The sequence below is a fragment of the Chelon labrosus genome (genome assembly GCF_963514085.1).
Source record: "Chelon labrosus genome assembly, chromosome: 9".
Classification (NCBI taxonomy): Eukaryota; Metazoa; Chordata; class Actinopteri; order Mugiliformes; family Mugilidae; genus Chelon; species Chelon labrosus.
This window is the reverse complement of record NC_140359.1, coordinates 7,591,259-7,605,125: the sequence shown is the minus strand read 5'-3', so window position 1 is coordinate 7,605,125 and position 13,867 is coordinate 7,591,259. Positions and strand designations below refer to the sequence as shown.

The 13,867-nt window shown below is 41.9% G+C and overlaps 1 protein-coding gene across 2 annotated transcripts in view; it reads left to right on the top strand.

The window, feature by feature from the left end:
• The first annotated feature begins 115 nt into the window (after positions 1-115).
• Positions 116-13,867, top strand: part of zdhhc8b (zDHHC palmitoyltransferase 8b) — a 60,887-nt gene continuing 47,135 nt past the window's right edge. For both annotated transcript variants that reach the window (XM_084550858.1, XM_084550857.1), the window contains exon 1: positions 116-349. In XM_084550858.1, coding sequence (XP_084406984.1) covers positions 246-349 — 104 coding nt within the window. In that variant the 5' untranslated portion in view covers positions 116-245. The remainder of the gene's footprint in view (positions 350-13,867) is intronic.

The window sequence follows — 13,867 nt, the reverse complement described above, 5'->3', positions numbered from 1 at the left end:
GGAGGGTTTGCAGCGAGGCTCCACCTTTTCGAGCGGTTCAGTGACCTCAGCAGTGGGCTGGATTGTAAGGGTGGGATTTCCAGGCTTTCAGGGAGCTCTGTGTATTCCTGCCTGCCTGTCTTAGGATCTATGCGGCTTCAGCGATAGCAAAGACAGAAAGGTTCACATACTGCACACTGGATCCTCTTTTTTTCTACATGCGACTGCAATCGGAATAAATAATTGAGGAATGTGGAAATTACAGAATGCCCAACAGCGCTGGAAAGAGATTTAAACCCACCAAATACATCCCAGTGTCCACTGCTGCCACACTCCTTGTGGGATCGACCACTTTATTTTTCGTTTTCACGTAAGTTTGCATTGCTTCTTGTTCTCGTTCGCTGCGTGCCGGGGTTTTCACAAACTGTGTGCTGCCGGATTACGCGGATGAGAGTGGATTGTTGCTGGAAGTTTGCATGGGTGGATTCAGGCACTTAACCGGGATAAGTGGTTTGATGGGAGAAATTTCTACCCCAAACGCTGGATCTAGCAGCGGCTCTTAAATGGTTTTGCAAAAAAAAAGAGACAGCCCAGCCTCATATGCTGCCTTCTTGTGCAGCCTCACACAAGCCCATTCAGCCATAATACTGCCTGCGAGGCAAACTTCCAATAAGCCATGCAAGTTTAACAACGCTATGATCGTGCAGGAGACCGCAGCTTAGGCCGCAAATGCTCGGTTTCCTTTGAAGAAATCCCACAAGCAGTTGATGGCACAATTAAAATGGTTGTAATGGACCTCCGAACATTAACGTGTGCACAAGTTGCAGTATCACAAATATATCAAGAAGCACTGCAATCAAAGTTGAGTCTGGCAGGTTTGCTCATTTCATTGCATCTTTCATGGCCCACAAGCAATCATTTAGGGTTTCCTTTGTGGAGGAATGATCATCTTGGAAGACAAACACCAACCAATCTATCAAAAGCAGAAATTAATTCACATTTACACATGGTCTATCAAGGACCTTTCAAGTAGGAAGGCTTTAGTCCCCATCCCTCCATCTGATGAATGAGGAAGCCAGTGTTGTGACTGTAATGCAGAGCTGACACTGTACCAAGCAGAGAGAGTAGCAGAGAGAGTCATGTCTCTGATTTGAAGTATCCTTCATACAGTCACCTCAACTGACGACCCTCAGATGAATAGATTATCAATGAAACCATGCTCTCATTTCTGCAAAGTACCCAAAGGGGACGGCTCAAAAATCATTTTGGGAACCTCTGACCTGCAGATGAACAATCCTAGAGATTGATTGCCCGCTTTCCATCTCATGTAGTGCGTTTGCTAAAGAATGGATCTGCTGAATGTGACTTCTTGCCTTCCAAGAGTGGGAGGTTTCACAGCGTTTTCAAGACCATATGTCACAGCTGCCAAAAGGAAACATGTTAGCTGATTTATTTAGATAATCACAGAGGATTCATTCTCTAGCTTTGGACAGACGTTTTAAGTACTTTATGTCTCCCGTTAATGTAAAGGCAGTGTTGTGTGTGAATTTTCTCTTTGACACTAATCGTATTGGATGCAGATTTTTTTTTCTTGGCCTACAGGATTTGTTCCACCTGGACTATTGCAGGATAACACAGAAAAGCTTTAGCTGCACCCTGAGTGGGTTTGCACTCTTAGTCTCAGGTCAGTGACCGAGACTGAAGGAAACATATGGTGTTTGTGGGCTTGTGCCGGTAGGTTGGGTTGTATCTTTAAAAATCCCAGCACTCCTTGATGCACTGTCTCTGGCTTTGCATAAACAAAAAGCGTGATTTACAAGTCTAGATACAGAGCAAAGGTATCATGATTTAGTAATGTATTATCTGCAGTTCAGTCATGCTGTTCATAAACAGTAGAAATCAAAATGCTTGTGATCCATTAATCTCTTTCACTGTTATCTGTCCATATTATGCTGGGTTCATGTCACTTTGCACTTTAGGTTCATCCTTGAGCAGATGGTTCAAGGGTGAGGATTAAGACCTGTCTCTTTTGCGCCTTCATTTCCCTGCAAAAGTTCCAGAGGATTGAGTTGTGTATAATGGAACCCCCTGGGGAGCCGTACACGTCCAAACTAGGCCAGGCCTCCTTATTTTCAAACACACAGTCCATTATGTTGAACCCTGTCTAGCCTGGTCTCTGGCTGGACTGCAAAGATACACGGTTACAATTCAGGCAACAGAACGATGGTAGGCTATGCCTTTATCTAAAATACAAGTAATCAGAATAACATACAACAAGTGCAAAAGAATGAACATAGGAGCCATGAAACAATGACAATCAGGCGTTGAAACTAGAGAGCTGTACTAGTTCTTCATATACACACATTAGAATGTCAGGGACAGAAGCCAGTTTGGTTCATACATTTAGTTCTATTCAAGAGCTACATAAACAATCTCCCTTTTTTTGTACCTAAACTTTTAACCACAGCACCAGAACTGGTAGTGTTATCGCTGGTCCTTGTAGTGTTATTTGGTCAAGGAACGATGGAATCCGACACGTGCTCATAGTAACACATGCTGCTCAGTGACTGTGTTTAGCTTACCTACACCTGACAATTTGTTATTCCCACTGACATTGAATTAGAACAAATGAGTACATAATTATTTATATACACCCTCTCACAGCATGACAACGACTCATAAAAATACTGATGATAAATTAAGCTTTTAGTCATGGTTTAGCCATCATCCAGCAATGCCTGTATTTATAGGGAGATTACATAATACTGTCTCTTAGACCTCTCGCTGTCTAAATATGTGCCAGCTCCGTATAACTGCACTGAAGACGCTTTCTTATACTTTTTACCAATTGATCAGAATGGGATTTATCACTCTCGTTGACCAGATACCAAATGAATAACGTGCAGAAATCTGAAATGCCGTGATGGCCGTTACATTGGTTGCCAAGCTTAATAGTCCACACTTTAGAATACATATGGAACGTTGTGGAAACAACCAATTGATCATCTGGACACGACCTGTATTCTGCAGTTTTTGCTCTGTGGAGGTGAATTATGAGGGAGGTAGTCAGTGGTGGCAGTTGGACCCTGCATGTCACCAGGCTGAGAGCAGAGCGGCACATAAGAACAGGCCTGAGAGGAATCTAATCTTTAGCTTCCACATCTGTTTCCTCCTTTTGACTCTAGATCTGATGAATCAGACTTCATTCAGATCCCACTGAATGTTTTGTTTTGAGGTAGTGCTCCACTCTGAGGCTCTTAAAGAGTTTTTGAAAGGTATGACCATTGTGTTTGTAGAGAGCACGCAGGGCTGTCAAAAAATGGGAAAGATGACTGACTTTCAAACCGTGGTTTACTGTTCAGACGAGTGCCACCATATTTATTCTGTAATATTAATTAATATTAATATTACCACTCATGTATACAGTATTACAAAAGTTTCACTATGAAAAACTTTACAGTCTTCATTATGTAGAGCCAAGTCTCTTTCTTGATTGAGGCAGCCAGAGTAGCCATTGTGTCTTTGATATACCTGTTGTGTTTCAAACAAGAGCTCAACCAAGACTCCCTAGAGCCGATGCTAATAGCTTTCATGGCACCACTGCTTTACATACATTTGCAAGTTGTAAGCCAATTGTTTTTGCACATACAGACCAATAACGCTAAATGATGAAAATGTCCATTCGAATATAAATGCCTTTTGCACAATCCTAACCATGGTATTAATAATTGATAGCTCAATTGATTGAAAAAAAAATAATTTAAAACTCATATCGGAGTGAGCCACTTAGCAAATGAAAGCTACACACAGCCCCCTTCTTAACTGGCTAATGTTTGATAGCTTTAGCTTCAGCCAAACTAAGAAATAAAGTATCCTACATTTAGAAAAAAAACAAAAAAACAGGGTGAAGTCATATCCCTAGAGCCATTTCCACCCCTTTTAACCTACGTTTTGCTCCTTGGTGAATCACCTCATTCTTATATGCTATATTACTTTAGGTAGTAATGCTGCCTTCATATGGTAAATGGTAAATCGTGTTTACAAGTAAACTTCATATGAGCAGCCCACTCTAGCTCTGAGTTCAGCTCTGTTTTCAGACATATGTTGTAGTTTAGTCATATAGTGTTTTCTTTATAATTTTATAACATGACATAATTATGTTCATATTCCCAGCTATCTGTTTAGTTTGCGTTTGTGTTTTCTATATTAAGTGTCCCAGCCGTTAGCTTGCTAGACTGTTAGCCTTGTTGTCTTCTAGATTTGTTCTCATGACTTATGGTCAAGGTTACCACTTGAACACCAACCATTTTGTGTACACTTACACCTCTCATGTTGTAACCACCAGTTCTTGAGCTACATTTTAAGTCGGCATTAGATGCTGAACTAAGTATTAGCTAAACTAGCTATTGGTTAACATAAACTGACATCTAACTGGCGCGTCGTTGGAGAATAATTCAGTGAATGCACACATATTTAAAGTATTAATGTATGAAATGTATTTTGCATTTGAAATGGGATGGCTAAGTCCAGTGTTGTCGGTAATCTCACACAATTTCTCAGAGATAATCTAAATGTTTTATGTAGACTGTGGAGGCCTTCTTTCTAATAATTATTGAAGGTCTACAAGTGTAATTGAATGTTTGTTCATTGATCCTATAATCCTCGTCCTGCGTCTTCTCATGCTGAGCTGCTGCTGTCTTTTTTCAAGGGGTTTGGTAAACAAGCTTGTAATCATTAATGCCTCACAGCTCTGTATTACTGTCCATTAGAGCCTGTTTGCCTTCCTCCTGTGTGGTGTTAGTGGCTTCAAGGCGCCCTGTGCTTGACTGTAGTTAAAAGGATCGCCGGTCTCACATGTCTGTTTTATGGTCATGTGGGATTCAGCCTATCCTGCCCTGTTTTAAATATTGCTCGCATGATGCTGGGACTGATTTGTGTTTAGTTTGTTTATTGAAATCAGTGATTGGGGATATATTGCCAAGTTTGAGATGTTGCAAGGGCAGAGCATTACTCATTAGGGGGAAATTGCCAGCTGGCTTAATAGCTCTTGCAGTGTCAAGCATCTGTCAAATAAAGAAAAAAACACAAGTTCAGCCCCTCTGATGTGATGCTCATATGCAGCATACTGAGAAATTTACAGGACTTTGTGAAATGCTTGCACAACTTCAACCTAGTAAGCCTTACAGGAATACTCCCCAACTCCCAGGAGAGCAGCAAATTTCAGCTCTTAAGGCAAAGCTCATCAGTATTCGTGTTCAACATTTCCTACCTATCATCCCATGAGAAATATTCTGCCCTCACCTACTGTCATAGCATTGGGTTTCAGCCACTCAGCTGAAGTGGACAAAGAGCTAACCTGTCCTCTGGTTACATAGAGGATAAAACTTTGATAATCTTAACAACACCGAAAGTAGACGATAGACACACAGGCTCACCAGGGCCAAAATATCCTCCTTGGCCTATTCATAATATCCATGCTGCGCAGTCTGCTCTTTTGCAGAGATACATTTTTATTTTTATTTTTTTCATCGGGGATAAATAACCAGCAGCAGACTGGTGCGGTGTGGACAGTTTTGTCAGATTTGATAACAGTGTAATTTCCTCTCTGGGTCCTCATCCATCTGTACCTTGGGGTGAGGGCCTGGAGATTGACAACTTCAGCGCAGGGCTGTCACTTCTGCTCTCAGAAGGTAGTTAAGGTGACTGGCAGACACATCTGCAGAAAGGACTTTATATTACTTTGACCAGAGTAGGAACTTGACCTATTTGTTTTAACAGTTCACTCTTGATTGCTTTTAACATTACGTCTTTAGTCTAGTGTGGTGGGTTATGGTTAATTTTCATTCCTATTGTGGTTTATGGTTTACCACAAGGCACGTTTCCAGCCTGGAATATTACTACCGAGTGACCAATCATCGGCTCAGCTGCTCCACAGCTCAAAGCTACTGCAGCTGCTGCATGGTGTAATAGTCAATGAATCAGGGATCTGCTATATTTGTTGTGAAGTATTTATAATTACAGTCAGGTGCTGATACTAAAGAAGCAAAACTCCTGCTATTACTTTCATGCCATCATATTGCTCCAGTCCGAGATTTTGTTTAAATCTCTCAGCATTGTGTTATTCAATCTGTAATGAAGAAATTAAACTTCAATGGTATTTAGGGGCACAGTCCAGTTATCTAATATCCAATAACTGTCAAGTACAAGTCCATCAGATAAGAGTGACAAGATTTTTAATTTTTTTTGTTATAAAACATCTTATAAAAAACATTTATTCTTCACAGTACTATAAAGGCAACCTTACTGAAATAGTTTCTTTAAGTCCCAAGGATTTTTTTTATGTGATTCAGGTGGATGGCCTTACACGGGTCTCTTCAGGCCCATGTAACTGTCTGTGAGACTAAATTTGATGTAGTTGTTACACTTGTCATGACTTCTGTTTTTCTGTGATCTATTGCATCATTGTTTGCACGTCAGTGAACACAAAAGCAAGCAGAACCCGTCTCGGATGAATTGTGTTTTTGAAGATGAAAATCATTTCACCACAGTGGAGGCAGTATGAAGGCAAATGATGTCACTCTGTCCCCTCAACCTGGACTCGGACGCAAAAACTGTTTCAGCGGCGGACAGTTTGACAGTAATGGGATCAAATATGAATTTCAGACACATATCCTTGACTAATAATAGAGTATGACTCTGCATTACCATTACCAAACAGCCAGTACTTAAAAGATATACACAAACTCAATTGTGTCCTCTTGAATTAGGAGCTACCATATATCAGCCATGTATGTTTAGCTGTCCAGCTGTCCCCTCACAATAAAGTTAGTTGTGGTTCTAATTAAGGGGTTAGGATTCCAGAAAAGGTCCTGTAATTATGCCTGCACAACATTTTGATTTCTTTCTTTAGTATAGCATTGTTAATGTTAATTAAAGAGTTACTTCTCTGGTCAGTTTGTGTGGCCACTGCAGTGTAGTCATTGCTGCAGTGTTACCGGGCCAGTGGGCAAAGACACCCTCATTCTTCAGAAAAAAACATTCCTGATTTCCCACCTCAATTTTCTCTCCATCAGTGTTTCAGTATGGCCGAGCAGTGGGCTGCTGGAAGAGCTTTCCTGAAGTCCAAGCTGTGTGCCACCATCAGTATTGATGAGTAAATGAGGCCCAGAGAATAAAAGGCCAGGTCATTTAATCTCTTTCCATCCCAGTCTTCCTGTCGCTCCTCGACAACTAGGTTAAGATAATGCTGACAGATCCTTTTCCTTGGCAAGCTATCGCACATCCAGAAGCAGGGCGACCAGCTACAGTAGGTGCACACTAGACCCATTACTCTGAAGTTTCTGGCTAGTTTTCATGATTTGGTACCTCTGTACCTGATTGGAATCGATTAGCAATAAGCGTGTCTGTCTGCGGTAAAGAGCAATAGTGTCCCAAGGTTGGCCTGAAAATTGGGTGACTTTAATAAGCATAAAGCTAAGACCTATCTAAATGGAGAGGTCAGTTTGTGGGAGGATACAGCTAAAATGTTTATAGTTTGGAAATATTTGAAGCTAGAAACTAGCACCAGTTATGTCTACAATGAGAGTACTGTGCAACCAATCTGACATGACATATTGGTACCTAAGAAAATTGTTTCCCACACTTGGGCGGACTCACCAGGTATATTAATGTCCACCATGTTTTTATTTGTCTGAGAAAGCAAAACCACTTCCAAACAATTGACTTGAATCTCTACTCACTCTGCCTCTGCTGTGGTCGCTGAAGCAGCAAGAAAGGACCAGGAAGAGATAGCTGTGGCTAATGAAGATGAAAGTTAGGAGGAGGACGAGGAGGAGGGGGAGGAGGAGGGGGAGGAGGAGGAAGAGGAGGAGGACGAGGAGGAGGACAGGAGAGCTAAGCTAACTAGTGCAGTTGAAACAGGGGAGATGGTATACATTCAGACCACTTTCTGTTCTGTGGAAGGCTAAATGGTTGTAACAGAGTCACAATTTCCAATAACAATCCATTTGTTTAGGACATTATGTCTTTAACAGGTTGAGATCATTGTTTGCTGATTAGCATGATTGATCATAAATGAATAAATGTATGAACATCCTAATCTGCAACAGCAGGTACTTAAGAATGCATTGTATTCTGAGCATGGTTATCCAACACATGTTGAGCTCAAAGCGTTCTAAAATTACACCATCGTCTTTCTGCTAAGCTCTGAAGTAGTTCTTGTAATATGTTTGAGTCCAGCAAATTTACACCTTGACGGACAGGGAGGACGTGTCTGTCTTCAGTGTTACCCAGTGTATTGTTTAAACTTTAAGGTCAATAGGGTTGAATGAAGATTCATTTTCAAATCATTTTGACTCTGCTATTTTCTTCATGTCTATTTAAAGTCGTTTTGGTTTCTCTGAAGCAGTGGATTTCTGGAGCTCTGGTGCTTGCCAAAAAAGTAAATTGTGCCTTGTGATGCCATAGTTGAGCTAAATGGATCCATGTGGAGCAGTGTGTGGGCGAAAAGTGCGGGAAAGTGCAGCGAGGTGCTCTCCGAGTTTGCTGTACTCCAGCACCCTCCCACCAGCCAAACGAGCCCAGGCCGCCTGGAAAGACTCCTCTTGGGGAACATGTGGGATTAATTTAGACCTCCAGCCTCTCCCTCCTTGGGTGCCTCCACCCTGTTTCCCCTCACGTTGTTTTGCTAGAGGGAGACCATGACTGGTAATAAGCAGAAACAGCTCTGCGTCTTAACACCCTCGGCTAGAGTGGCTTTCTGAGAGATCAAGGAGTCTGTAGCAAGCTGAGGCTGCTGGTGTTTACAAGAGTATAGCCGTGTCCATCTGTGGGACTAAGAGGAAGACAAGCAGATAGACTCTGCGATTACAAGGGCAGGTCTTCCGCATCTTTGCCACTTTTTGAAGCGAGTCTGTGGAGAAAAGAAGTTCCAGCAAACAAAGCAAGCTATTTATTCAGAGCACAACCTTTGCACTACTTTACACCAACCATCTACACTTACATCCACTATGTGTGGAATATTATGTTATGGCGTGTTTCAAGTACATTTGTTTTTGATTAAATAGCTATGCGGGTGTGAACGGTTTCTCTATTAGTGACAAACACACAGATAATGAGCAGCCAACACTGCAGTTCCTCATAGCTCTACCAAACTTTTTAGTGTATTTCAGCTAATTGTTTTGGCTTTCAGCCCGCAGTTTTACAGTGCGGTTCACTCTCAAGATCTGTAAAACCCACTGTATGCTCCCTGATTAGAGCTGAGCAACAGAACAAAGTTAGCAACTTGATAATGAATATAGTTGAGCATTTAGAGCCATATATTTACCCGCAGGACTTCCAACTTTCCAAGATAATTGTCTTATTAATATATCAAATGAATGTGTATGAACACTGTTCTATTAATACCAGTGGTCTTTGAAGCCATGGCTACAGGAGGCTCCAGCGAGGCTTCCCTCCGTACGGCTTTTGCCCATTCCCTTTGTAGTTCAATGTAGAGGTGACCTTATCCTGTCACATGCTATTATTTCACACCTCTGTGGACAGTTTATGAATAGGCATCAGTTTCAGAATATTTATTACCACATTTCAACCTGCCAAAGGCCATATGCTGATAGATAGAGACACACTTTTTTTTCATAAACAAAGATGACCCTATACGTGCTGGGCATTGCCTGCTTTTTAAATTCTGCGATCGATTGTTCTCAATCTTCTCTGGTACCTAAATAGAGCCCTGTGAACAGGTTTGTCTGATTGCTCAACTCCTGCTACTATGCTAAGCAACAGCTACAATGAAAGAGACAGAAAGTACACATCAGTGTAGTTCCACCACGAACCAATGGATCACATCTGTCAAGAATGGCATCATGCTTGCCAGTGAGGATATTTTAAAATCAGGTTTAATTCACAGTGGAAAAATGTGTTCAGCCTCCAGGCCTTCACAATTCTCTGTGGATTCCAGGGCCACTTCTACCTAATGGAGACAGTCTGAGTGTCACACAGAAAGAAATGTCTGCAACAGTTGCAGTTGCACTGCAACAGTGAATCTTGAGACTAGTTTTGAAGGACAGAGCACAGTTCAGTCCAGTCTGACCGTGGGCTCAATTTAAACACTTTGACAGACCATATGAAAAATATATAGGGAATTAATACTCTTGATTTTGAGGAAGGAAGTTGTTGGCCATATCTGTGACAGAGACGGTACTCAGAACCCTCTACCAGCCGACTCAGAGCTCTGGATTTCCTCTATCACACTGTTTTCTTTGGCCCAGCTGTGTGCACAATCTGAAGAAATGTCTGCAGTTTTTGTACCTTATTCATTCACTGCTGATGTAGTCATACTGTAGTTCTGTCTTTGACTGAAAAACAAGGACAGGAAGTTTGACTTTGCATCTGCTGGCAGAAAAGTTTTTATTTCACACTTGCACGTCCTTGAAGAATTCAGTGACACCACATAGAAAATACAGTAGAAAGCTACAGAACATTTTTACTCATTCTGTGTGATGGCGTTCGTTTTACCGGGATGTCTCTGTATAAGCTGGATGTTTTTATTAGGAGGTATGCATGATAGCTCAGCTACCCTGAATATTCTTTGAGTTCTTCAAAATATTTGAACTGCATTGTGCTTGCTTGTTCCTTCAGATTAACAGTGATTATCCAATCATAGTATTGTAAAACAAAAAAAACGAAGAGCAATGGTGTAAGGACAAGTGAGTTTGCCGTTCCACTAACTTCACTAAAATAATCTAAAAATCACCGTTAAGCCTAGGAACACACTGCTCAATAACTATGTTACATTTAGTTTTGGGGTTACATTTTATTTAAAAAAGAGAGTTACACACCCATAACAACAGCCAGTGTTACTGCGATGACATAGTTAGATTAGGCACATCGAACAACACATTTGTTGTAACCTGACGCACTGGATGGTTTGTTACATAGAACCATATGAGGGGTCGTCTTTGGATGACAAAATGGGAAGGCCCGTCAAAAAATATATGGCAGGCGACTGGATGAACCATTTGTCTATCACCATCTATCAACAAACTAATCTCACTTTCACCAACATGGACTATGGTGATACCTAAAAACACACAGCTGCCAGAAGTTCCTCATAGGCCGTTGACTGGTTGAACCACTGTAGGGCTGTGACAAGTATATAGCCAGGGACAAATGCAATCCCAAAAGCTTCAAATCTGAGAGTATGGTCAGGCCTGAAAGCTGACGGGATTTAAAACGTATGACCGCAGAGGAGAGCTATGCAAAAACAAAGCCATATGAAAGATGTTAATTAAATGACATGGAAATACCACAAATCTCTGGAGACAATGACAACATTGGTTTTAATTTTACATAAAAAAAAAAATCAAAACTGAAATATCTGCTCTTATATGTTTGAATGAAATAACGCTGATATATGGTGGCTCTCGACTGCGGAGAGCACGATTGGTAACTTAGCACTATGAAAGCCTGACGAATGAGCTTTATCCAACCTTCTATCTTTCGGGGCGGGGTTATTTTCTGTTTGTTTTGCCTCTGAAGAGATGAGCTGGATCTCGGAGCTTGACCTTTTTGGTAAAACTGTTAACATGGACAGACCTGAAGCCAAATGTGCTGATGAACAAAAACAGAGCCCTTCGGGGCCACTTTAATCCAAATTAGGACCTTAGTTGGAGTCTTAAGCCGACCTGCACACGACATTGATCTAATTCAGTGACCTGGTTGCACCTACTTCTTTCAGCAGCCTAAGACCATTTGATCAGAACTGACGTGAACAGCCGACTCGTTTGTTCTCAGAGTATGTTGCACAGCACCCCACCCCCACCACTGCTGCCATGTGCATTCTCCGCAGTGTGAATAATTGCCAAAGTCCTGATTAAACTGCCGTGGAACTATTAGCCACCCGGCCAAATCCAGCTGATCCCTTAAATTGTTTTAATAGTATTCCTTGTTGACAGAAGGGCTGCCCTGCTCCCTGAGACGGGGGCCTGTCACCAAGTCTAGTTTGACATTTACTAGCCATAAGTTTTAATTCTAGTATATTCCACATCCAACAATGGCTCGAGGTGGCATCCAGACCAGTGAAGTATTCAGCTGTGTTGCATGACGTACAACACCTATGAATGTATCGCCAAGTTTAACACACCACCAGCTGAGCGTTGTTGAAGGTCCAGTTAAATATTTAGTCAGCTTAGTATCTCAAGACCTCTCCCCTACTTTATGTCTAAATGAATCTCTGCTTTACGAGTTTAATAATGCAGCAGTCATAATGTACCTCTTTGTGTTATTCCCATAAGCGCACCGGCTTGTAGAATCACTGACTATCGGGGAGGATAACTTGTGAATATCAATTTGTTCGTTTGATCGATCTTTATACAAGGCCGTACTCAGCTCTGAGCCTTCCTTAATTCATTTTACATTCTGCTGCTGCACTCCCTCCTCAGACATGTGTTTTGTGAAGATGTCGGCTTGTGTCACTTCTCATTTCGCTCCTAGCTAGATGCACCTCACTGGAAGTTTTAATCCTCCTAATGTCTTTGCCGCGATCTAAGCAAAGCACAGGATGCTGCAGTCTGGTTGACTTGACAGCAGCATAAACACCTGCGATAAGTATTATTCATGTCTGTCACTCCCGCAAGCATGATGCCATGATTGAGTCTGTGCATTCGATTTGTATTCAACTTCCCCCTATGGCAAATTGAAGCCCCCCCCCGCCCCCCATATGTGCCTGTGGGTTTTGCCTGTTGGCCACAATCTATCTGGCTCCAAGTTAATGAAATCATTCAGGGATGCAGTGCTTATCTGTGAAGGGGCCCTGGCACTTCTTGTTCATATAAGCATATTTCTGCCTGCCTTAATGTGCTGGGTACCTTAAATCGCTGTTCCCCCTAAGAGTGTGTGCAGAATGTTATTAGTGAGTTTTAGGTTTTCCTTAGAGACCTCTGTCACATATTACTGAATGCAGAACTAAGTTTCCTCGCCTTGTTTGATGAGAACTTCTGGTTGTCACCTGTATTACTTTGAACACTCATGGTGGAAGAATTACATGCAAACACTGATGTAGTTTTTGACATTACTCTGGAATTATTCTTTTTTTTTTTTTTGGGGGGGGGGGGTGTATAACTAGAAATGTATTTTTCCCAGGTCAGAAAGCCATTTATCCATCCTTTATCTTTAACCACCTATCTTATAGAGGGTCATGGAGCCTATCCCAGGCAACACAGGTTGTCAGTCTGTTACAAGGCTAACCGTGAAAAAGCAAACTGCTATGTTGTAAATATAGAGTATATGCAGGACAGAGTGCTTTCTGCAGGAAAAGAGCAGTGTGTTCAGTTTGGTTTGAAAATAACCACTGTGATGATTTGGGGTTTATTTTAGTGTAAGTCTGAGCACAGAAAGCAGAAAAGACCAATTACTGAGTCACGACTCACTGCTGTGATGGATTTGATTGAAAGACCAAATGAGTGGACTCTCAAAACTGCTGAGCGGTCAGAAACTACACCTGGCTAAAGGAAGCACCAACAACATAAACAATTGTTCAGGATAGTGCATAAGTGACAGCAGTACAGCTGTCCCAAGCTAAGTTAAGACCCGAAAGAGCCTGTACGCAAATGTAGACCAAATGTCAAGTGTCACCCTGGACCCTAGAAAAACGTCAGCTCGGCTCTGGCAGGGATGGGAGAGGAGCTGGTGTTGTTGTGTCTGGAGTGGCTGAAAAAGGGTCTGCCTCTCAGCAGGGGGTGACAAGGAGTGTGACAACAGCTGCCCGTGAAGCCTGCTTTCATGTGGCATGGGTTGAGGTGTGGTGGCAGCTGGAACGGGAGAAACACATGCAGATATGCAGAGCTGAGCCAGAAGAGGAAAAAAAGACAGGCTTCTGTGTGCATCGGCC